Here is a 23,271-nt window from a genome sequence, read left to right as displayed (position 1 = left end):
GCAGGAGAGCCTCACCCGCGCAAACACGGTTCCGCGCCACGATTACATCGTGGAGTAACACCAGCATCGCGTGCTCCGAGTTTTAAAATATGTTACAAACAAAAATAACAAAATTCTTCCTTATGCACTTGAAACTTCGGAAATCAAAAATCTGGTAAAGATGTTTTTGCAACTTTGAAATCATCTATCCTGACTACAAAAACTGTTGAAAATAATGTAAAATTCGCGTCATTATTTGTATTCGATTATTTCGTTTGTAATAACTCATAATTCGTCGTATTATCGAGATACAATGTATGTGTAAAGTCAACAAACATCAATCGTGACTTTTAGATTTTTCTATTCGAATGTCCGCGATTCTATTCGATTAAGTTTTACCGTTTTACGTTTCCGTTCGCATTATGGTGATTTTATTTAGTTTTTTTTTCGTGTATATAAAGTGATATAGAAAAGACAAGTGTGTTCACTGTGATAATATCATGGGTCGGAGCCTCCATTGGGATAATTTATCACTATAGTAGCGCTGATAGCATTAGCGCCATAGGAATATCATTATTTTCTATACAAGCTTCATATTTTTTTGTAGTTAAATGCAACTTACTCAAAATTTTGATCGAGGACATAGGTATTGGAGGTGAGGAAAATGATCTACGTTAAATTCTCTACGAAATGGAGTAGGTTTGAAAGTTATCCACGCGATAGAAAAAAAGTTACGAAAGCTCAAAGTTGTAAAACTCTTGAAAACCTCCGTTTTTTTTCGTTTTTTTGTGTATTTAAATGCAAATTACTCGAAATTTTGATCGAGGACATAGGTATTTGAGGTGAGGAAAATGATCTACGTAAAAAACTCTACAAGACGGAGTTGGTTTGAAAGTTTGCCGCGCCATAGAAAAAAACTTATAAAAGCTCAAAGTTGCGAAACTCTTGAAAAAATATGGTTTTTTCATGTTTTTTTGTAGTTAAATGCAATTTACTCGAAATTTTGATCGAGGACATAGGTATTTGAGGTAAGGAAAATGATCTACGTAAAAAACTCTACAAGATGGAGTTGGTTTGAAAGTTTGCCGCGCCATAGAAAAAAAACTTATAAAAGCTCAAAGTTGAAAGACTTGAAAAAAAAATGGTTTTTTCGTGTTTTTTTGTAGTTAAATGCAATTTACTCGAAATTTTGATCGAGGACATAGGTATTTGAGGTGAGGAAAATGATCTACGTAAAAAACTGTACAAGATAGAGTTGGTTTGAAAGTTTGCCGCGCCATTGAAAAAAACTTATAAAAGCTCAAAGTTGAAAGACTCTTGAAAAAATATTATTTTTTCGAATTTTTTTGTAGTTAAATACAATTTACTCGAAATTTTGATCGAGGACATAGGTATTTGAGGTAAGGAAAATGATCTACGTAAAAAACTCTACAAGATAGAGTTGGTTTGAAAGTTTGCCGCGCCATTGAAAAAAACTTATAAAAGCTCAAAGTTGAAAGACTCTTGAAAAAATATTATTTTTTCGAATTTTTTTGTAGTTAAATACAATTTACTCGAAATTTTGATCGAGGACATAGGTATTTGAGGTAAGGAAAATGATCTACGTAAAAAACTCTACAAGATAGAGTTGGTTTGAAAGTTTGCCGCGCCATTGAAAAAAACTTATAAAAGCTCAAAGTTGAAAGACTCTTGAAAAAATATTATTTTTTCGAATTTTTTTGTAGTTAAATACAATTTACTCGAAATTTTGATCGAGGACATAGGTATTTGAGGTAAGGAAAATGATCTACGTAAAAAACTCTACAAGATGGAGTTGGTTTGAAAGTTTTCCGCGCAATAGAAAAAAAAATATAAAAGCTCAAAGTAGTAAAACTTTTAAAAAAATATTATTTTTTCGAATTTTTTTGTAGTTAAATGCAATTTACTCGAAATTTTGATCGAGGACATAGGTATTTGAGGTAAGGAAAATGATCTACGTAAAAAACTCTACAAGATGGAGTTGGTTTGAAAGTTTGCCGCGCCATAGAAAAAAAACTTATAAAAGCTCAAAGTTGAAAGACTTGAAAAAAAAATGGTTTTTTCGTGTTTTTTTGTAGTTAAATGCAATTTACTCGAAATTTTGATCGAGGACATAGGTATTTGAGGTGAGGAAAATGATCTACGTAAAAAACTGTACAAGATAGAGTTGGTTTGAAAGTTTGCCGCGCCATTGAAAAAAACTTATAAAAGCTCAAAGTTGAAAGACTCTTGAAAAAATATTATTTTTTCGAATTTTTTTGTAGTTAAATACAATTTACTCGAAATTTTGATCGAGGACATAGGTATTTGAGGTAAGGAAAATGATCTACGTAAAAAACTCTACAAGATAGAGTTGGTTTGAAAGTTTGCCGCGCCATTGAAAAAAACTTATAAAAGCTCAAAGTTGAAAGACTCTTGAAAAAATATTATTTTTTCGAATTTTTTTGTAGTTAAATACAATTTACTCGAAATTTTGATCGAGGACATAGGTATTTGAGGTAAGGAAAATGATCTACGTAAAAAACTCTACAAGATAGAGTTGGTTTGAAAGTTTGCCGCGCCATTGAAAAAAACTTATAAAAGCTCAAAGTTGAAAGACTCTTGAAAAAATATTATTTTTTCGAATTTTTTTGTAGTTAAATACAATTTACTCGAAATTTTGATAGAGGACATAGGTATTTGAGGTAAGGAAAATGATCTACGTAAAAAACTCTACAAGATGGAGTTGGTTTGAAAGTTTTCCGCGCAATAGAAAAAAAAATATAAAAGCTCAAAGTAGTAAAACTTTTAAAAAAATATTATTTTTTCGAATTTTTTTGTAGTTAAATGCAATTTACTCGAAATTTTGATCGAGGACATAGGTATTTGAGGTAAGGAAAATGATCTACGTAAAAAACTCTACAAGAAGGAGTTGGTTTGAAAGTTTGCCGCGCCATTGAAAAAAACTTATAAAAGCTCAAAGTTGCGAAACTCTTGAAAAATATGGTTTTTTCATGTTTTTTTGTACTTAAATACAATTTATGTACTTGAAATTTTGATCGAGGACATACTGGTTTTCATGTTTTTTTTGTATTGTCGAATTTCGAGCTTTTAAAATTAAAACCTACTCCCTCACCTCAAATACCTATGTCCTCGATCAAAATTTCGAGTAAATTGCATTTAACTACAAAAAAATTTGAAAAAATAATATTTTTTCAAGAGTCTTTCAACTTTGAGCTTTTATAAGTTTTTTTCTATGGCGCGGCAAACTTTCAAACCAACTCCATCTTGTAGAGTTTTTTACGTAGATCATTTTCCTTACCTCAAATACCTATGTCCTCGATCAAAATTTCGAGTAAATTGCATTTAACTACAAAAAAACATGAAAAAACCATATTTTTTCAAGAGTTTCGCAACTTTGAGCTTTTATAAGTTTTTTTCTATGGCGCGGCAAACTTTCAAACCAACGCCATCTTGTAGAGTTTTTTACGTAGATCATTTTCCTCACCTCAAATACCTATGTCCTCGATCAAAATTTCGAGTAATTTGCATTTAAATACAAAAAAATTCGAAAAAACCATATTTTTTCAAGAGTCTTTCAACTTTGAGCTTTTATAAGTTTTTTTCTATGGCGCGGCAAACTTTCAAACCAACTCCATCTTGTAGAGTTTTTTACGTAGAGCATTTTCCTTCACCTCAAATACCTATGTCCTCGATCAAAATTTCGAGTAAATTGCATTTAACTACAAAAAAATTCGAAAAAATAATATTTTTTCAAGAGTCTTTCAACTTTGAGCTTTTATAAGTTTTTTTCTATGGCGCGGCAAACTTTCAAACCTACCCCATTTCGTAGAGAATTTAACGTAGATCATTTTCCTCACCTCAAATACCTATGTCCTCGATCAAAATTTTGAGTAAATTGCATTTAACTACAAAAAAATATGAAGCTTGTATAGAAAATAATGATATTCCTATGGCGCTAATGCTATCAGCGCTGCATGGTGGTGTAGTTTGGCGTGACGCGTTTTCTTCCCGATCGTTTAACACAGGGTCTTATGGGGAGTGAACACACTTGTCTTTTCTATATCACTTTACGTGTATATATCTTTGTATTAGTGTTAATATGTTCGAATACATTTTTATTTCGAATGTGAGCATCATATTTCATTAGGTTATGGGCTATAGACGCGCTAAACTGTGCCTATTCGAGATAAAACGCTAATTGAGGTGTATTTCGTTCATAAATTTATCTGAATTCGTATTCGAAGGTTCATGTGCGGTTGTATTATTCGAACATTAGATTGCAGTTGTTAGCTGTTGATATCTAATCGTGCGTTATCATTCAATGTACAGATTGTGGATCGCAGTTGTGAGCTGTTGATATCCATATTCACCTAATTGTTACTATGGATTACATCAAGGGTATAAAGCCTCTGTCCTGTTCCAGCGATTGGCTTTTGTGGAAAGATAAAATGCTCGACTTACTCACCCTGTTTAATGCCGTGGACATCGTTGAAGGTAAATCAACCTGCCCCAACGAACCAAAATTGACGGATAAAGCCGATGACGCAGCCAAAAGACGTTAGTTGATTGCAACATGGCAAAAATCTTTGCACCAAGCAAAAATAATTATTTCCCAAACCGTTTCCGAAGAGCTACACAGTCGAATCGCTGGTAGGCTCTCTGCACGCGAAGCATGGTTAGTGCTTACAAAGGAATTTGATGACAAGGCAGAAGACCAAATATTCCGAGAATGCCTGAATTTCTTTAGTACGGAGTGGAATGATTACGAAGATGCGCCCTCTGTTGTTTCGTGAATCAAAAATCAACATAGAGAATTTCGAGCTAGTCTGGAAAATCGTAAAATTGAGACAGTTGATAAGCTGTTAGAAATTTTATTCATTTCGAAAGTATTACACAAGTCATTTCAAATCCTTTAAGTCGAGTTTCCATCTTCTCAATGCTCAAGCTGATAAGTCACTAAGCAATTTGTCCAATTTGCTTATTATGCATGAGCGCAACATTGTACCAGTACATAGTTCATCGTCGTCATCATCATCAGAAGCTATGTTTGCTAAATCTGGTCAGAAGAGTGGTTTGAATGTCGTCGCAAAAACATCTGGTGATCAATCTGTTCAAAATCATAATCAGAGAAAAGAACAGGTGTGTAAATACTGTTCTGGGAAAGGGCACTGGCTCAAAAAGTGCTCGCAGTGGATCAATGATGGTAAACCACCCTTTCCTGCTCAAGCTAAGAATACTTCAGGTTGTTCACCTCAAGTCAACATTTGAAGGGCTAATTGTGAAAGTCGCCTTAGTCATTTTTTTGTTCACACAACTTTAAACATTTTTTTTTCATATTTCATCAATTTTAAAGGGAAAAATGAGTATTGTAATGCATTCTGGGATAGTTGAAGATGTTTTTTTAATACTTGACCATGAAGTTTTTACATTATCACTGAAGCAGGACAACAATGTTTTCATTGATTATGTACAAAAATCACTGCTGACTAAGGCGACTTTCACAATTAGCCCTTCATTTCTGGTTGTTCACCAAAACTCAACAATACTGATTCAGAACCTAAAAGTGCTCTACTCGCCGATTGTGAGCAACTGAAAGCCCTTCATTTCTGGTTGTTCACCAAAACTCAACAATACTGATTCAGAACCTAAAAGTGCTCTACTCGCCGATTGTGAGCAACTGAATCTGGTCAAGTTGTTGTCGGATCAGTCTTAGTGGATTGACAATGGTGCAACGAAGCACATTATGTTGAATCGAGAATGGTTTCACACGTACGAACCATTTTCAAAACCAAATTACGTCAAAGCTGCTGGCAGTCGCATCACAGCAGTTGGTCATGGATCGATCGAAGTTGCTAGCTTCGTAAATGGTCAACTTGTCAAGTTCGATTTGACTGATGTATGGCACGTTCCTAGTATTTCGAAGAATTTGTTTTCAGTCGTCGCGGCTCACGATAAAAAGCCAGAGAGCAGATTTTATTCAAATCCAACATTCTGCAAATTTGAGGCAGATAATCGTGTCATGTTCACCGGTACAAGATCGAAAAATGGTTTTCTTTTCAAAGCGTCGTTCGAGACCATTTTGCCAGAACCTCAGGTGAATGCTGTTGAGAGCAGCGAAATTGTGCAACTTTATCATGAACAATGGGGCCATATCGATAAAAATCACATTCAAGCTAAACTTGCAGAATTGGACCTGAAGAAACGATCAAAGGAAACTAAAACCAATTTGAGCAAACCCTGTCAGTTCGAGAAAGTGCATCACAAAACGTTCGAACAACGTTTATTAACCAGAGCAGTTGGTGAGCTGGTTTCTGGTGATATTATATTTGCGGACCATTCGATTGTTCCTTTGGTGGTTGCAAATATCTCATCATTATCAAAGATAAATAATCGAATTATCATCACACGCTCGTCGAGAAGGAGAAAACCGCCGCAGTAGTATCTTGTTGCGTTCAAGAGGTACTATTCAAGGCTCGTGCCCTTGGGGTCATCATGTGTTAGAATTCCAGTCTGACAGCCAAGGTGAGTTCGATAATGAAGCGCTACGTTCAGTATTACAAGAGTTCAATGTTCATCAACGGTTTACGCCACACTCAGCTGTTGAACGCGGTAGCAGTGCGATCGTCGAGTTGGGGCAAACATTGAAATATTCACGTATTTGATTGAAATCTGGGCTGAACATGTTACCACTGCTTTGTATTTGCTGAATCGAGTAGGCAAATCATCAATCAACGGTTTGACTCCTTACGAGATGTAGTTTGGTATACCACCGCGAATAAAACATCTTCAAATTGTTACTTCGAAATGTTACGTTAACGTTACAATCCAGTCATGTCGAAATCTGGATAAAAAGGTTCTCAAAGGTTACCTCGTCGGATACGATGGTGATGAGCAATATCGAGTTTATGAACCAGCGAAACGTGACATTGTTATTTCGAAAGATGTCACCTTCAATGAGAAACTTCGAGATTGCGACGAACGAGTTTTGAGATTTGCTAGATTCTATTGGTAACGATACCGATACCAAAATCAGCGATGCACAGGGGTGCTAACCTTAATTATTTTAATTACAATTACGGTTTCACTCCAATTTTTCCTTGAAATTTTTCAGTTTTCAGTTTGGTTTTGGTTTTGAAATTCCAAATTTTGGGTTTCGGTTTCGGTTTTGATCTTATTTACAAACATTACGGTTTCAGTTTCGGTTTTCGGTTTTTTCGGTTTTACATAAATTTTTTTTTTCAAATATCTTCTTCAAAATTTCTCAATCTCAGGAAACAAAGTATAGTAATTTCATAATAATTCTAAACAAGTATATATTTTTCAAGAACAATAATTATATAATTTTTTTAATACATGAATTTGTAGTCAAAAGTCAAAAAAGTCAAAAAATTGCAAAAAATGAATGGCAAAAAAACGTACTTAAAATGAAAAAACCTGAAAAAACCCAAACACCCAAACCGAAAACCGAAATAAATTATATCGGTTTAGGTTTTGGTTTCACTCACGCTGCTTCATTAGCTTGTTATGGTTTTGTTTACGGTTTTTAAAAAACCTATGAAATTTCGGTTTTTGTTTTCAGTTAGGGTTTGAAAATGGCTAAAATTATGGATCTTGTTCGGGTTTCGGTTATGGTTTTCGGTTTTTTGCGGTTACGGTTAGCACCCCTGGCGATGCAAAGAAAAGTGCACATTCTACGTCAAAGTCGTCGCCTGTTACGCCTAAATCTTCGACCAAATTGACTCTGAAAAGTTCACCGAAATCATCGAACAGTTCCTTGCTCGGGAATGACGAATTCGATGATGCTAATGATATTATCAACGACGATCTAGAAGAAACAGAGCTTCTGTCTAGATGGAGAACATTGCGCGATAACAATCGTTCAAAATCTCAAGACGTCAACGATCACGCTAATTGTGTTGAGATTGAGATTTTTACGCCTTTACAGCTGAATTCGAAGCTTCACCGAAATCGTACGCAGAAGCTGTTTGTAGCCAAAATCGTTTTAATTTGAAAGACCCTATGGACACACCGCGATCCGTTCCATAGCCACTAACGATGCACTGGGTTTGCGTTCAAGATCTCCGGGAAAGCGATCAGACATCGATAAGTCTGATATTTCCATTCGATCATCGATTAGCAGCAAACGAGCTGCTGTTACGTCGCCAGAGACACATCGAAATCTCTCTGGAAAATCCCACCACTGAAAACGTAAGCTGTCTACATCGCCTAATTGGAGATAGCTCTAGTGTTCCAGCTCACCGGATGTCTGAGTTCAATTCACTCGACAACTGGCGTACCTATTCGGAAATGCTGACGTGGCTATTTGTGGATCCAGGTAGCTGATCGAGTTACTTATCCGAGTTCATCACCGCTATCAAAGCATCTTTAACATCAACCGAATTCAAGGAAACATGATTATCGTTCATCATGTTAGATTTTTGAGTAGTTTTAGAATTTAGATTATTACTTGATAATTCTCAAATTAGGGAAAGTGTTGAAAATAATGTAAAATTCGCGTAATTATTTTTTTGTATTCGATTATTTCGTTCATAATTACTCGTAATTCGTCATATTATCGAGATACAATGTATGTGTAAAGTCAACAAACATCAATCGTGACTTTTAGATTTTTCTATTCGAATGTCCGCGATTCTATTCGATTAAGTTTTACCGTTTTACGTTTCCGTTCGCATTATGGTGATTTTATTCAGTTTTATTTTCGTGTATATATCTTTGTATTAGTGTTAATATGTTCGAATACATTTTTATTTCAAATGTGCGCATCATATTTCATTAAAAACAACTCAAATTGAAAAACCTCACTCTGTTTTTTGTTTTAGGGTCGCGCATCATATTTCATTAAAAACAACTCAAATTGAAAAACCTCACTCTGTTTTTTGTTTTAGGGTCTAAACTATCGATTAAGCCCATTTTCAACCGGAAAACAAATATGCCGTTGCCTAGTGTTATTGAGGCAGGGGTGCTAACCTTAATTATTTTAATTAAGGTTACGGTTTCACTCCAATTTTTTTGTTGACATTTTTCGGTTTTGATTTCGGTTTCGGTTTTGAAATTCAAAATTTCGGTTTCAGTTTGGGTTTCGGTTTTACTCATAAAAATTCCGGTTTTGGTTTCGGTTTTCGGTTTTTTTGGGTTTCACATATTTTTTAAAAAAATTTCTTCGCAACCCAAACAGCAACAACCAAGGACCCAATTTGTTAGGTTCAGTTCATTATTATTTATCAATTTCCCTGGATTTCGACTTTCGAGTCTCAAAAGTCAAAAATTAGAAAAAATCTCCCCAAAAAAATTTAAAAACCGAAAAAAACCCAACAGAAAACCTTAAAAAACCGAAAAAAAACCCAAACTGAAAACCGAAAAAAACCGAAATAAATTATATCGGTTTAGGTTTCGGTTTCACTCACGCTGCTTCATTATTTGTGTTCTGGTTTTTTACGGTTTTTAAAAAACCTATGAAATTTCGGTTTTTGTTTTCAGTTTGGGTTTGAAAATGGCTAAAATTATGGATCTTGTTTGGGTTTGGGTTTGGGTTTTCGGTTTTTTGCGGTTACGGTTAGCACCCCTGTATTGAGGAAATAGGTACAACTTACTAAAATAATCTTGATTTTGTTATTATATCTACTTAGGTGGGGAAAGGTCCGAATGCGCCTGCCGCCAACGGTTTAGTTAAGATTGGAGAAACAATGACTCTTGTTGTAACAGTGGATGGTGATTCTGCATTTGATATTTTAGTAAGAAGTTGTACGGCGACGGATGGAAATCCAAATTCTGGAAATTTTATTGAATTAACGGATGATCAAGGATGTATTTTGAAACCGAAACTATTTGGAAATTTTCAAATGTTGAAGAACTCTGATACAAATAAACCAAGTGTTGTAGCATTTGCTAATTTTCAGGTAGATACCTAACTTACCAAAAATGGTGCAAATAAGGTACCTAACAACAATGAACAAGATTAAATGTTTTTTGTTCAACCAATACCTATGTGACGGGTTATGAACTCTCAAAATTTCGTTTGGAATAATGAATTTCATTTTTTAAGGCATTCAAGTTCCCAGATGTTATGGACTTATTAATCGAATGCAATGTTGAATTATGTAAAAGCCAGTGCCAAAGTTGTTCACAACAGGTTAAAATCTCGGTTAATGTACTTGTGACTGTTTTTTTTTGTGTTCATGTCTAAACTGGTAAAGTTATATTGTTTATTTCAACAGAGTGAAGAGCCTGTTCGTCAGAAAAGATTGGTGAATGATGGTAATTTATATGTGATGAATACCACAAAGTTTCTTAGCGAAAAACTACACGTATTCAGTCCTGACGACATAAAATTTGTGACATCCAGTTTGAGCAATAATTTTAATGAAGGTACCTACATTCTCCTGACTGAAAGTACTCTGTTTAAAATAATTTCATAATAGGTAATAGGTACCTATGTATAAAATATGCCCTTGTTTACTTAGTTTTTAAAATTTTGTTTGTAGGTGATCAAGTTTGCTTTTCAACGACAACGCTGTATCTTCAAAATACTATTACCATAATGTTTTTCTTTACCAGCTGTGTTATTATCATTTGTTTTTGGTTGAAGCTGAAAAAATTGACTGAGAAAACAATTTTCTATTGAAGCAAAGCGCTAACTTTGTTTGTGTGATGTGTGATATGTATAACAACCGTAGGCATACGCTCTGTTCATTAGTTTGGACTTCTGTTACTCATGAGTAGTACGTGCGTGATTGATAATTGTTAATTCAGTTTTGTAGATCTCAAAAAGTTGATTGTAATCTAGAATATTATGCGTGTAAGTTAACCCTGCGTTACTCGCATCATGAAGGAGAAGCTGCGGGTAAGTCGCATCACTGAGGAAATCTCCGGGTCATACTCATGGGGACTCGGAACTTTGTTCAGGGGCGTGGAAATTTGTTAGCGGCACGATCCCGAGGTTTACTCCAGGATGCGAGTGGGTTGGTGAAAATTGAACGTTTTAAATTGCACGCGCGAAATTTCACGTTTACAATAGTTGAACGTGTACGATAATTCAACATATCTACGAAAGTTGAAAATATCAAGTATTTTACCGCATTTCAATTCGGTTCCTGTTTTCATGCTCCTCATCCTGTTTTATCTTAGATTCGGCTACTCAAATGCGAGTTGTGCACTGTGCAGTTGTAAATTTTTTCATTTTTCATAGCAAATTTTGAGATACCTACCAATCGAAAATTTGCCAAAAAATCAAAAAATGAACATCTGCTCAAAATTTGATTCGGCGACGTGGATGATGAATTTTTTCAGTGAGCCAAATTTCCGATCAATCAAAAAATGATCAAGTTGCAAAAAATTAAAAAAAATAGGTGATAAATTTGCGACTTTTTAAAGAAATTTTTTGAAAAAAACAAACCAATTCGAATACTTGTAACTATGACATGACTGAGTATTTCATATGTACCAATCCTGTCAACTCAAAAACAACCAACATTTGGGAAGTTGTGTAGCATCCAGCGAGGTTTTATTTTTACTTAATAATTTCAATGATCTCTGGAAGACCAGAAATCAGGTTTGGAAAATGTAACTTCGGTTAGATGAATGCCTACTGAGGACCTTCTGGGCTGTTTATATAGCCCACTATTGTGAAATTTCAGGCATGTCTTTTGAAAAATGAATTATTTGATTGATAATTTTATTGATCTACCTACCTACTTGTGTATTACTTATTGTGCAAAAATTCACTTTTCAACGAATGTGCATTACATGGAATGATCTAGCGGATTTTCAAATCATTGTAAAAGTGCAATATTTCGCGCGTGCAATTTCGAACGTATCTACCTACCTACAATGCCATGTCAAACGTGCAATTTTCCTGTTCCCCAGGCGAGTAAAAATTGATGAGAGTAGTACAGGGTTAAAAAACCTATAAGTACATATGTACATGTTATAGTAATAGTAAATACAAGATTTCCGATTTTGAACACGCTAATAAAGGAACATCATTGTTGAATGATCAATGAGTGTAAGTGCTCAGTACTGTATTATTATTATACCCTCCTTATTAGATAACGTTAATTGTTAAACAGAAACCGATTCAAAAGGATGTTCTTTGCGTATTTTCCCTACCTATTCTTGGAATACATGATTATGAACACTACCGTTTCAATTTTTGAACTCCATTTGTTGATCTTCTGAACTTACCTGACGTACCTTACCTACAGGTAAGTACTTGAATAGTGGGAGATATAGAAATTCGAAATTATGTACAGGTAAATGTCAACTGGTCGAAGCTTTGACGTTGTCAATGGGTGGAAGCTGGAAGCTTTGGTTGAAAAATATCTTTGACCTTATTCGTTATTCACAAACGTTTATTTTCAAAGATGCCTCGATTGTCCTCTTCGAATGAGATAAGATGAAAGCAAACTAGCAAACATCAATGGTGTTTTTTAAAAGGGAATTAGGAACATCACATTTCGCGGAATACTCCAAATGATAGAGCATTGATATCTGTTTGGCGTACAGTGTAAACTATGTACTCAGCATTCAGTCATTCGCAGTACAACCTACAAAACATCGGAAGTCCGAAGTGCGCACTTGCGCGGTAAATAAGTACACGAACTCATTATGTTGATAATGCGTTTGCCGTTTGTCGTGCTTTTTGGTAACACTGCCGGTAATTACCAATCAGAGGTTAGTAGGTAGTAGTGTAAGATGTAGGTAACCTTAACGTTATTTATAAGTTAGCGTTACCGATATCGTTATTCTGTAAATATGACCAACATCAGCTTTTCCCATAAAAGTTGAACTTGTACAAAGTTTTGTAATTTTTATTATTCGTTATATGTTGAATAAAATGGTTACGTTATTATGCGTTCGAGTTTTAATTTCAAAGTCTACTCTCTAAATTTGAAACAGTCAATTTCACTGCTTAGCAGTCACGACATTTTGCCTTTTTAAAGCAGTAGTTTTAGTTTTTTTTTACTGCAAAACAGTGAAAAATTACTGAATTGGTCAGTCAAAATGATTTTTTACTGACCAATTCAGTAATTTTTCACTGTTTTGCAGTAAAAAAAACTACTGCTTTAAAAAGGCAAAATGTCGTGACTGCTAAGCAGTGAAATTGACTGTTTCAAATTTAGAGAGTAGTCATTTTTTATTTTAATAGAATTTTAGTTCGATATTTCGAGTTTACAGTAAATTACAGTTGTGCGCCTATCAGCGTTGAGCTGAATTGTGGATCATTGGTAGTCAGGGCTGCCAGATGCGGGATTTCTACCTAGAACTAACGCAAGGATTTTTAACTTCATTGGTAATGAACAGAAGTCGGAACTCCTCAACAGTGTCCCACTGGACTTGAAAAATAAAATTAGCGGGATGTTATTTTAGCTTGAAATAATGAAAAATTAATTAAAACTATGAACATTGTAAAAAAAAATGACTGTGCTCATTTTTTTTTGCTACGCATCGCGCGTTTACAGTACAACGTGTGAACCAAAAACATTGAGAATCAAAAAATTATCCGCAGCTCTACCTTGATTCGTTGATTGGGAAGAAAAATACCTCGGAGTATCGCCACCAAGTCAGAATTATCCATGCAGTTTTCGATTCGTACGTTGTACAGTGAACCCGCGATTATGGACTCTGCGTTCGTCCGCCTTGATGTCTAAGCCATGCAACCTCTGCTGGAAGTTCATGAAAACTCCTAGTTAACTTGTATAGTACAAATGAAATCAACCCGTTCGTATTTCCATTTCTTTTTTTTTGGTCACATACTAAAGTGATAGAAATTAAAAGTCATAAACTCATAATTCAACCGAAAAGAAGAGATGGAACTTGTGATTTTCATCAAGTTAATAATTCAATAAAGAAAATAATCGAAGTAATCGTCACACAGAATTTGACCAGTGTAGTTTTCAAATCGAAAATAAGCCTAATAAATAACTTAGTAAATTAACAATCATTTGTTATAATAAAATTAAAAACTAACCCTACAACTAAAAGTTTTTGTATCTACGTATTTTAAACTTAGACCATTTTCCTCAAGCTTCCTTTATAGTGGCCATGGAATTATTCTACAGAAAAGTCAAATGTGTAGATTCAAATTACTCATATACTGGCTATGGAATTTTATTAATTTTCTATGGAACAGTCAAAATTTTTCAACTTTTCCATAGAAAAGTGAGGAATGAGATGAAGATTGAAAACTTTTTATCAAACAAAGTGAATAACCGCCAACCAAAAAAAAAAAAAAAAAACTTACAAAAAACAGAAAGAATTGTAAACAAAAATCTGCTATCAGGCGACAGGGTAGTGTTGCCACCCCGCCCACCCACGATTCCAAACGCGTCACGAAACGGCAACACCAACAGAGCTCAAACTATTTCATTGATGTTAGCGGCGATATTTTCAACGCAATTTTCTCAAAAACTATGCGTTTATTCAAAAAAACTCAGGAATGCTTTTTTTCTTATTTTTCAAAGACCTTTCAGAATATATGTATAAGAATAATTTTTGTACGATGAAAATTCGCGAAGTTTCAAGTACCCAGTTTTTTGTCATTTTGGCGAAATTGTTGTTCAAGTCTCACTCAAAGTTAGAAGGATTGGCCGAACCAATTTTGATGAAATTTGGAATATAACTTTGATTTGTTATCCATTACTGACTAAGGGTATAAAATTGCAATTTTATTGAAAATTGACCCTGCACCCCCCCGTTTTTGGGCCCAAAAATTTTCAAAATTGACCCAAAATATCAAAAGGCACTTCTCCACTACAAACTTGATGTTTATGCAAAAATTGAGCTTTGTAGCCCAATTACATCAAGCTTGAGTGGAGTCTAAAGATGTTGAAAAATGATCAATTTTGAAAAAATGAGGAGTATGTTTATCAAAAGTACAACCAAACAAAAGCTGGGATCGATGTACGTATATCAAAAGGCACTTCTACAATGTTCAAAGTACATTTGAACAAAATTTCAGCTTGATTTGTGCCCTAGTCGAAGCTGTAGCTTTGTCTAAAGAAACAGTTAATTTGTAATACCAATTTTCGCCATTTTTGATTTTTTAGACAAAGCTACAGCTTCGAATACCGCACGAATTACGCTGAAATTTTGTTCAAATATACTTTGAACATCGTAAAAGTGCCTTTTAATATTTTCAAGTTAATGTGAGCTTTCATTTATGTGCAATATTTATTATTATTGCACATAAACGTTCAATATCAAAATGTCCGTTGAATTTAAAGCACAACACGGGTTGCCAGTACAACGTGAGCGTTGTATATGTATGCAGTTGAAATGTGCTGTTTGCTAAACTTGGGCTGCTTGGCTGAAGCTGCGGCTCGCCATGCAGAAGGCTTGGGTTCAAACCCCATCCGATCCTAAATTTTTTTTTAATTTTTCAAGTTCATTTTTTCAAAGCAATTTTTATTTTAAATGTTTATAAATTGCGAAATCAAAAAAATACAACTCATCACAAAACAACGTTGTTTTTCACTTCTTAAAATAAAAATTTTCTTTTGCTCCAGCTTGGCTTGGGCCTCTTGTGTTTTTTTTTCAAAGTGCACATTGAAAAAATTCCATTACTTAAATTTTTTTAAAACTTGTATTTTAAAATAAGATAGGTACACTTTTCACCAGAAAAATATCGTTTTTTTACTTCTCGAAATAACGTTTTGCCCTCAGTTTGCTGAGGTTTGTTTGGTTTTAATTTTCAAAAAAATTTTTAAAAACTTGACATTTAAATTCCAAAATTTTGAAGCCAAAAAAATGAAACAAATTTCTGAAAAACACATCGTTTTTCACCTCTTCTATTTTTGAAAGTTTTTCACTCCCTTCACTCAGCTATTTTTTTATCCATTTCCTAAACTAAAAAATTCCATTTTGAAACTTCAACAAATTCAAAAAGGAAAATAACAATTCTTTAATAGGTATTATATAGGTAGGTAATTATCAGGGCTCGGATATTCTTTCCCTAAAAAACCCAAAATATGCGCTTAAATATTCCGTAAAAAAGGCCAAAATATGCTCTAAAAAGTAAAAATATTCCCTAAAGATATGGGAATTGTTTTACAGGAAAAATCAATTCCTATACAATTTTTCTAATCTTGTTGTGTAATACCAAGAATTCACAATCATGAATGCAAAACAGAGCATTTTAAGATCACAAAAAGGTAATTCTGATTCCATTATTAAAGAAATAAAAAACAAATAAAATTAACAAAAAAAAATATAAGAAGGTACAAGAGGGCTATTGCCAGTTTCACAAATTTTGAGGGGAAAAAATAAAAAATAGCCAAATACTAATTTTATGCAAAAATTTGAAATTGAGCAAAATATTCCCTAAAAATCGCTAAAAACGTAAAATATGCTCCAAAAACGCAAAATATTCCCTAAAAAATGCCAAAATATGCTTTTATATGCTTTTATGGTGAAATATGCCAAAATATGCTGTAACAAATTAGGCTCATTTTACTTGAAATTTCATGAATCGTGGAGATAATTGAAAAATTCCCTATCCTATATGCATACAAAAAATATGCTTCGGCATAAAAATCCGAGCCCTGGTAATTATCAATTAGTGGACTTGTCATTTCATCTCTCATTTCATTTTAAAAATTTGTATTCTCTATTCATCATTTTATTTGACAAAATTGAAATTTTTTCTTTTACTGGTCGGCGAATTTTTGGTGGCCACCCCCTTCCATCACCCTTGAAAACCCACTGGTTTTATTCCAGTCAGTTCAATGAAAAATGTCCGGTAATCTTTCCACTATCTGCATGCTACTGCCTACAATGCTATTTTTCATTCATCAGATTAATCACTTCATCACAACATACATAGAAAAAAAAATACTGATATCCTCCAAAAAAAACTCTTCTGAAAAGAATTACACCCCGCCCTCTCCACGATTCCTAATGAACCTACTCAATGAACTAGAGGTAAAAATATTTCATCAAAAAAATGTTATGATATAATGGTAGAATCCGCCCCTGATAAAAAATACCTGGGTACCACTTCACCAGATGGTATGAGACAAACTATGAAACAGTTAATGAGCCTAAAATTTGGGGCGGACAGATCCCTCAAATAAGTTTGATAATCCAACTTGACTCTGGAGTCTGGTAGATTTGTCAGCCCCCAAATTTTTGGGTCATTAACTGTTTCATAGTTTGTCTCATACCATCTGGTGAAGTGGTACCCAGGTATTTTTTATCAGGGGCGGATTCCACCATTATATCATAACATTTTTTTGATGAAATATTTTTACCTCTAGTTCATTGAGTAGGTTCATTAGGAATCGTGGGTTCTAAACTTCTTGAAGTACCCGAATTCTCATCAACAAATTATAATACATATGAAAAAAGAAAAAAAATCTCATGATATCCATCAAAAATACTTTTGAAAAGCAACATTACCACCAACCAAAAAAAAAAAAAAACTTACAAAAAACCAAGACGAATTGTCAAACAAAACGCTGCTAACTAAGTAGTTTTGATGAAAAAAATAAAAATTCATCAAAACTATTTAGTTAGCAGCGTTTTGTTTGAGAAATTCGTCTTGGTTTTTTGTAAGTTTTTTTTTTTTTTTTTTTTTTTGGTTGGTGGTAATTTTGCTTTTTAAAATATTTTTGATGGATATGAGGATATCACGAGTTTTTTTTCTTTTTTAATACCTATGTATTATAATTTATTAATGAGAATTCGGGTACTCCAAGAAGTTTAGAATAGCAGATTTTTGTTTACAATTCTTTCATATATTGCTAATGGGAATTCCGGTACTCCAAGAATTTTAGGATAATTTTTTAAATCACAGAGTATCTCACTAGAATAACACTACCGAACCGATATGAGTCCAATTTCGTACAGTGATGTAAATTAGGGTATTATGTATTTTGAAATATAAAATTAGTTATAAAAAAATCATTTTTGACTCCCTTTTTCCCAATTTGAAATTTTTTTGCTCCATAAAACTCCTTAAAAATGAAAGTTTCTTATTGTACCGTAGAAAAGATTCATATACATTACTAGGGGGCTACGCCCCCTGGCCGCTTCGCGGCCCAACCCCCATTACTCGTTCCTCGGGCTTCGCCCTCGGAACTCGCTCTTGGGGGCTGCGCCCCCAAACCCCCCTTCGCTCACTCTCAGAAGAGGTTTGCTCCCAAGTACTTTTCCTTCAAAACTACATATATCTGCACTTCATTCATTTTCATACCACTTTCAACGACTTTCAGCACTTTGAACAATTTTTTTCAACCTCCAATACTTTTAATGAATTTTCAGGCAAACATTTTTGAAATTTTAGGTACTTAAAATTTTTACAATATTTCATTCATTTTTAAGTCATTTTCATAAATTTTGTTATTTTAGCTCGTTTTTTTTTAAATTTTTGAACGTCTTTTATGGCATTTTAAGCAATTTTGGATTTTGCAATGTTTAAGGGTAGGTATGTCAATAATACATAATTTTGTACATAAGTAAGTACATACATAAATACTGATATGCTTCGATTAAAACTTTGATTAAAATGATAGATGATAAATGCCAAAGCAAAGCACCGAAGATAGACGGATTAACATTTTATAACATTAGCAATAATATCTCACTATAAGTATCTGTTTCTGTTGACAAATTCACGTTCGATCGAATTGCAAAATCATAAATCATAATCCTCGCATTGTAAGAGTAAGAATTCCATTGTTGGAGGAGTGGGAGGTTTGTATGCGCGCGCATGTCGCGTGATCCTGTCTGGAATAACAACGACGTTGTACGTTGGTGGTTGTGCGTATGCTTGTGTGGGTGTGAATGTACACGCATCGTCCTAACGGTTTTTTGTTATAAAATGCCATAAAAATCGATCAAAATCGCACGATATAATAAACTTTTTGCTGATCTGTCTTCGCCATTATAATGAGCATGAATTTTCGAACATTTCCCTCGTTGACAGTACCCATCTAGCATTTTTAGTTTTCGAGATAATTTAATTCAATTGAATTCAAATTTGGATTCAAAATAGCTCAAAAACTAAAAACCCTGGACAGGTAATGTAATCGAGGGAAATGTTCAGATTTTAATGCTCTTTAAAATGAGATATTAACAACCTTCCTAGCTTTTTTCGTTCTTGATATATTTGAGAATAATCGAAAAAACGGCAAAAACAGCCCACTTCAACTCAAAATTTGGGCCCTTTAATTCCAAAATTTTTGCCCTCGCGTATTTTTCCTGTATTCTAGAGAAGTTAAGCTGTCGATTAAAAAAAAAATTAGCTCTCTAGGTGCCATAGATCGGGCTGGGAATTTTTTTCCGATTTTTTGAGTATTTTTTGGGTATTTATTTTTCTTGCAGCTGTATAGTATAGACTAGGTGCCATAGATCGGGCTGGGAATTTTTTTCCGATTTTTCGAGTATTTTTCGGGTATTTTTTGGGTATTTATTTTTCTTGCAGCTGTATAGTATAGATATTCACTATCACTTTTCAAAATTTCAAGCAACTCGGTTCATTTGGAGAAACTGTAGCCTTGTCAACGGAAATTTATAAGCATGAAATTTCGTGAATATTTCCATTTTTCACCCTAAACCACCCTAAAAATGAAATTTTTTTGCTGTACCATAAAAAAGGGTCATCTATATCTTATTTAATACTATTGTGCAAAATTTCAAGCAAATCAGTTCAATTAGAGCAGCTGTAGCCTTGTCAACGGAAATTTTCATGAATTTTCATGCTGAAATTTCCGTTGACAAGGCTACAGCCTCTCTTAATGAACCGATTTGCTTGCGATCTTGCACATTGATAGTAATTAGTAAATATGATGTAGATGACCCTTTTCTACGGTACTACGAAAAATTTTCATTTTGGGGGTGTTTTAGGGGGAAAAGAAATTTTCAAATTGAGAAAAAGGGGGTCAAAAATAATTTTTTTTGAACTGACGTTGTATTTAGAAATAACTCGTTAATTTATACCAGTGTACGAAATTTGACTTGAATTAGTTTAGTAGTTTTCTCTTGACACAAAGATTAGTGATTTCAAAAATCACCCCAAAATGCTAACTTTGGGTATTTTAATCTACATCAATTTTTACCGTATAAAGTTTGTAAGTATACCAAATTAAAGCTCTCGTTGATGCCAACAACATATCAAAAATTCAGATTCGTGCGTTTTTTTATTCGCGAGAAATTCATTATCGAAAATACGCATAGTTGTTCAGAGAATCAGTATAAGTGGCCGGACTGTCCTCACGTTTGGAATTTATAATTATCATTGTTTTTTTGTTTTTTTTTTTTTTGGTGTTCGTTTTTTTTCTTGCTTGGTCGGACTGCTTGATCATCAGAATTTATATGAAATGTTATTAATTATTTTACAAGTTTAGAGATTCAAAATTGCATAAGATTGAGTTTGGAAAAAAAGATGGTTTCATTCATTATCGAACAAATGAATTTAGATAAAATTTCTCTTATCTACCTATTACCTATACAAATACATATCTATCTTTGGATCAAGCAAATTAAAATAAAATTACTTTTTGAAAAAGTCAGTCTTAAGTATACATTAATATGTTTGATCTAGTGTAGATTGGTTGAAAAATACCCGAAATACAGCGCTTCAAAGTTTTAATTTTGAAAAAATGATTTTTGAGAAAAATCCGTTTAAAGTTTTTTTGACGTTTAATATCCTGGGTACCATGCGATGCTATAAAAAAAAAAATTACGTCAAATGGATGGATGGTTCTGATATTATGCAAGGCATGCATAAATTCATTACTCACAAAAGTAGGAAAATGACGCAAGAAATTTGAAAAAAAACGTAAAAATGTGCAAAAAATGATAATTTTACAAAAACTCACAACTTGAAACAGAAATAAGTGAAAAAAATTTTTTCATTTTTTTGCCGGCAGCTGTACTCGAACCTGCTACCTTCGGTTTGCCAAGCTGTCACCACAGACACCCAGCCACCAAAAACATTTTTGAAAAGGGGTTTTCTAATGGTATACAACTAATTTTATTGTGAAACTAACATAAATAACAGGAAAGAGCAGAAAAACATCACCAAAACGTGATTACTGACTTGTGGTCCTTTTTAAAAATCTGATATGCGCTCTTATAACACATAATTACGGACGAACTAACCAATATTTTGCACTGAAAATTTGTACTCAAGTTCTTAGAAGTGTGTTCTTTCAAAATATAACAAAACTTGAAAATTGATATTTGTTATCAGTTATCACAATTCGATTATTTTAATGTACTCATGAACAATTTTATTTTCCGACTTGTGGTCCTATTTCACAAAGCGCATCACATTTTATTCGCGTTTTGGGAAATTTCAATCAGTTTACTTTTACTAGCCTTTTGTAGTTGGCATTAAATCTTCTGCAAAAAACAAGCAATTTGCTATAATTTTTTTGCTGGCAAATACATTCAAGCAATTCCCCAGCAATTCTCTCGCATCTTTCTGCTAGATTTTGTATCACGCTAATTGTATAATTTCTAGCCTGTCTACACTAGCGAAATACTAGCAATACGTTCACATGCATCAGCTTTGGTACATTTATCTAGCAATCTATAATCTAACAAGCTAGATTTTTGTTAAAAGACTTCTACGGCAGTTGACCAAAATTATGGCATATTTTACGCTCGCGCGAATAGTGCAGGAATATAAGACACTTTTTAAAAATGCTAGTAGCGAATCAGTGGTGATTAGATCGCGGAATCGGGTACAAGTACCCGGCGTATAGCTAGCATAAAGCTATAAAATGCTATTAGCTTTTACTCGTCAGTGGTAATCGTTTAGAATTAGCAGACATAGGCGATTGATCAACAATACTTGCTTAACATTAGCAAACGCCCCAACATAGCGCCGCCATTTCGTGCTGAGATAAGTAGACACGTAGGTACACTTGAACAAGATACCAACTTTAGGTTATATTCAAATTGGTTACATACTTTATCTAAGAGTAGCAAAGTATACCATGTGATGGAACTAACGAACTATGCTAGCGCTTGTGTTAAAAGTATTTATTGAAAAAAATGAATTTTTTTATTTTACATTGAAAAATTGCCATAATTGTAGAGTTAAGGTGCGTTCATGATCGTTCATGATTGTCCTTAATCAACCTTAATAAAAGTTGAAGTCTGCTACGGAAAAGTAAAATACAAGAATTTGTTATGGTGTAGTTCACGTTGTCAGTAACTGTAACTTTTTTTTTTTTACAGAAAAGAACAAAGAAAATCACGGGAAAGAAAAATAAATGTTACTTTTCCATAACTCGCCATAAGAGTTACCGACAATCATGAACGCACCTTTAAAAATGAAATCTCAAACAAACTAAAAATAAAAAATTTCAAAAACATTTGAACATTTTTAAAGAACAAATTACCTTATAAAAGGTGAAGTAATTATGTACTTGAATAATTTTTAAATAATTGAATATTCTTCAAAATCATTTTTCAAAGTTGAAAAGTAGCCGGAATGGAAATGAAAAAATACATATTAAAAGAAGTTGCATAAAAAAATTGAATTTTTTGAAAACGAAAAAAAAATCAATGAGAAACGAAAAATTATAATTATTTATTTGTTAAAAAAACTTGAAAAAAGCATCCTTGACTACCTTACAAGGGAGAGGAGATGGAAAAAAGTCGATCCTAGCAAAAATCAGCGGCATGAGTTCGCCGGATCAAACATTTTTTTGAGGCACCTGCCCCCTCAGTGGGGATGAGGAGGAGTGAAAAAATATCGTAATAATCGATGCTAACCTTGGAAATTTTGTCAAAGTCATTCGATTTCCAAGAAAAAATTCGGAACACCAGTCACCTCGGAGGGGCGAGGGGAGGGGAGAGGAACGGAAAAAAATTCATTTTCAAGAATAAAACTCAAATTCCAGTTAAAAAATGAAAAAAAAAATTTCGAGGTACCAGCCCCCTCGGAGGGGGGAGGGGAGGGGAGAGGACCGGAAAAAACTTCATTTTTAAGAATAAAACTCAAATTCCAGTTGAAAAATGAAAAAAAAAAATTTCGAGGTACCAGCCCCCTCGGAGGGGGGAGCGGTGGTGGGGGGGACGAGGAAAGGTCCATTTTTGCAAAGAAATATCGAATACGAGTCGAATAATGCAAAAAAAAATTTTCGAGGCACCAGCCCCCTCGGAGGGGTGAGGGGAGGGGAGAGGAACGGAAAAAAATTCATTTTTAAGAATAAAACTCAAATTCCAGTTGAAAAATGAAAAAAAATTTTTCGAGGTACCAGCCCCCTCGGAGGGGGGGAGGGAAGCAGAGACGATGAA

General features: G+C 33.8%; 1 protein-coding gene and 1 long non-coding RNA gene across 3 annotated transcripts in view; one reads left to right on the top strand and one right to left on the bottom strand.

Annotated features, from left to right (window-relative positions):
- The window catches only part of LOC135831765 (uncharacterized), a 45,559-nt gene extending 33,393 nt beyond the window's left edge, over positions 1–12,166 (top strand). For both annotated transcript variants that reach the window (XM_065344501.1, XM_065344500.1), the window contains exons 8-11: positions 9,648–9,917; positions 10,064–10,150; positions 10,236–10,386; positions 10,503–12,166. In XM_065344501.1, the coding sequence (XP_065200573.1) occupies positions 9,648–9,917; positions 10,064–10,150; positions 10,236–10,386; positions 10,503–10,642 (648 nt within the window). In that variant the 3' untranslated portion in view covers positions 10,643–12,166. The remainder of the gene's footprint in view (positions 1–9,647; positions 9,918–10,063; positions 10,151–10,235; positions 10,387–10,502) is intronic.
- The window catches only part of LOC135831773 (uncharacterized), a 334,614-nt gene that overhangs the window by 301,588 nt on the left and 9,755 nt on the right, over positions 1–23,271 (bottom strand). The window lies entirely within an intron of this gene.

This window comes from Planococcus citri, chromosome 1 (genome assembly GCF_950023065.1).
Source record: "Planococcus citri chromosome 1, ihPlaCitr1.1, whole genome shotgun sequence".
In the NCBI taxonomy this organism is placed as follows: Eukaryota; Metazoa; Arthropoda; class Insecta; order Hemiptera; family Pseudococcidae; genus Planococcus; species Planococcus citri.
The sequence above is the reverse complement of the archived record's forward strand: the minus strand, read 5'-3'. Positions and strand labels throughout refer to the sequence as shown.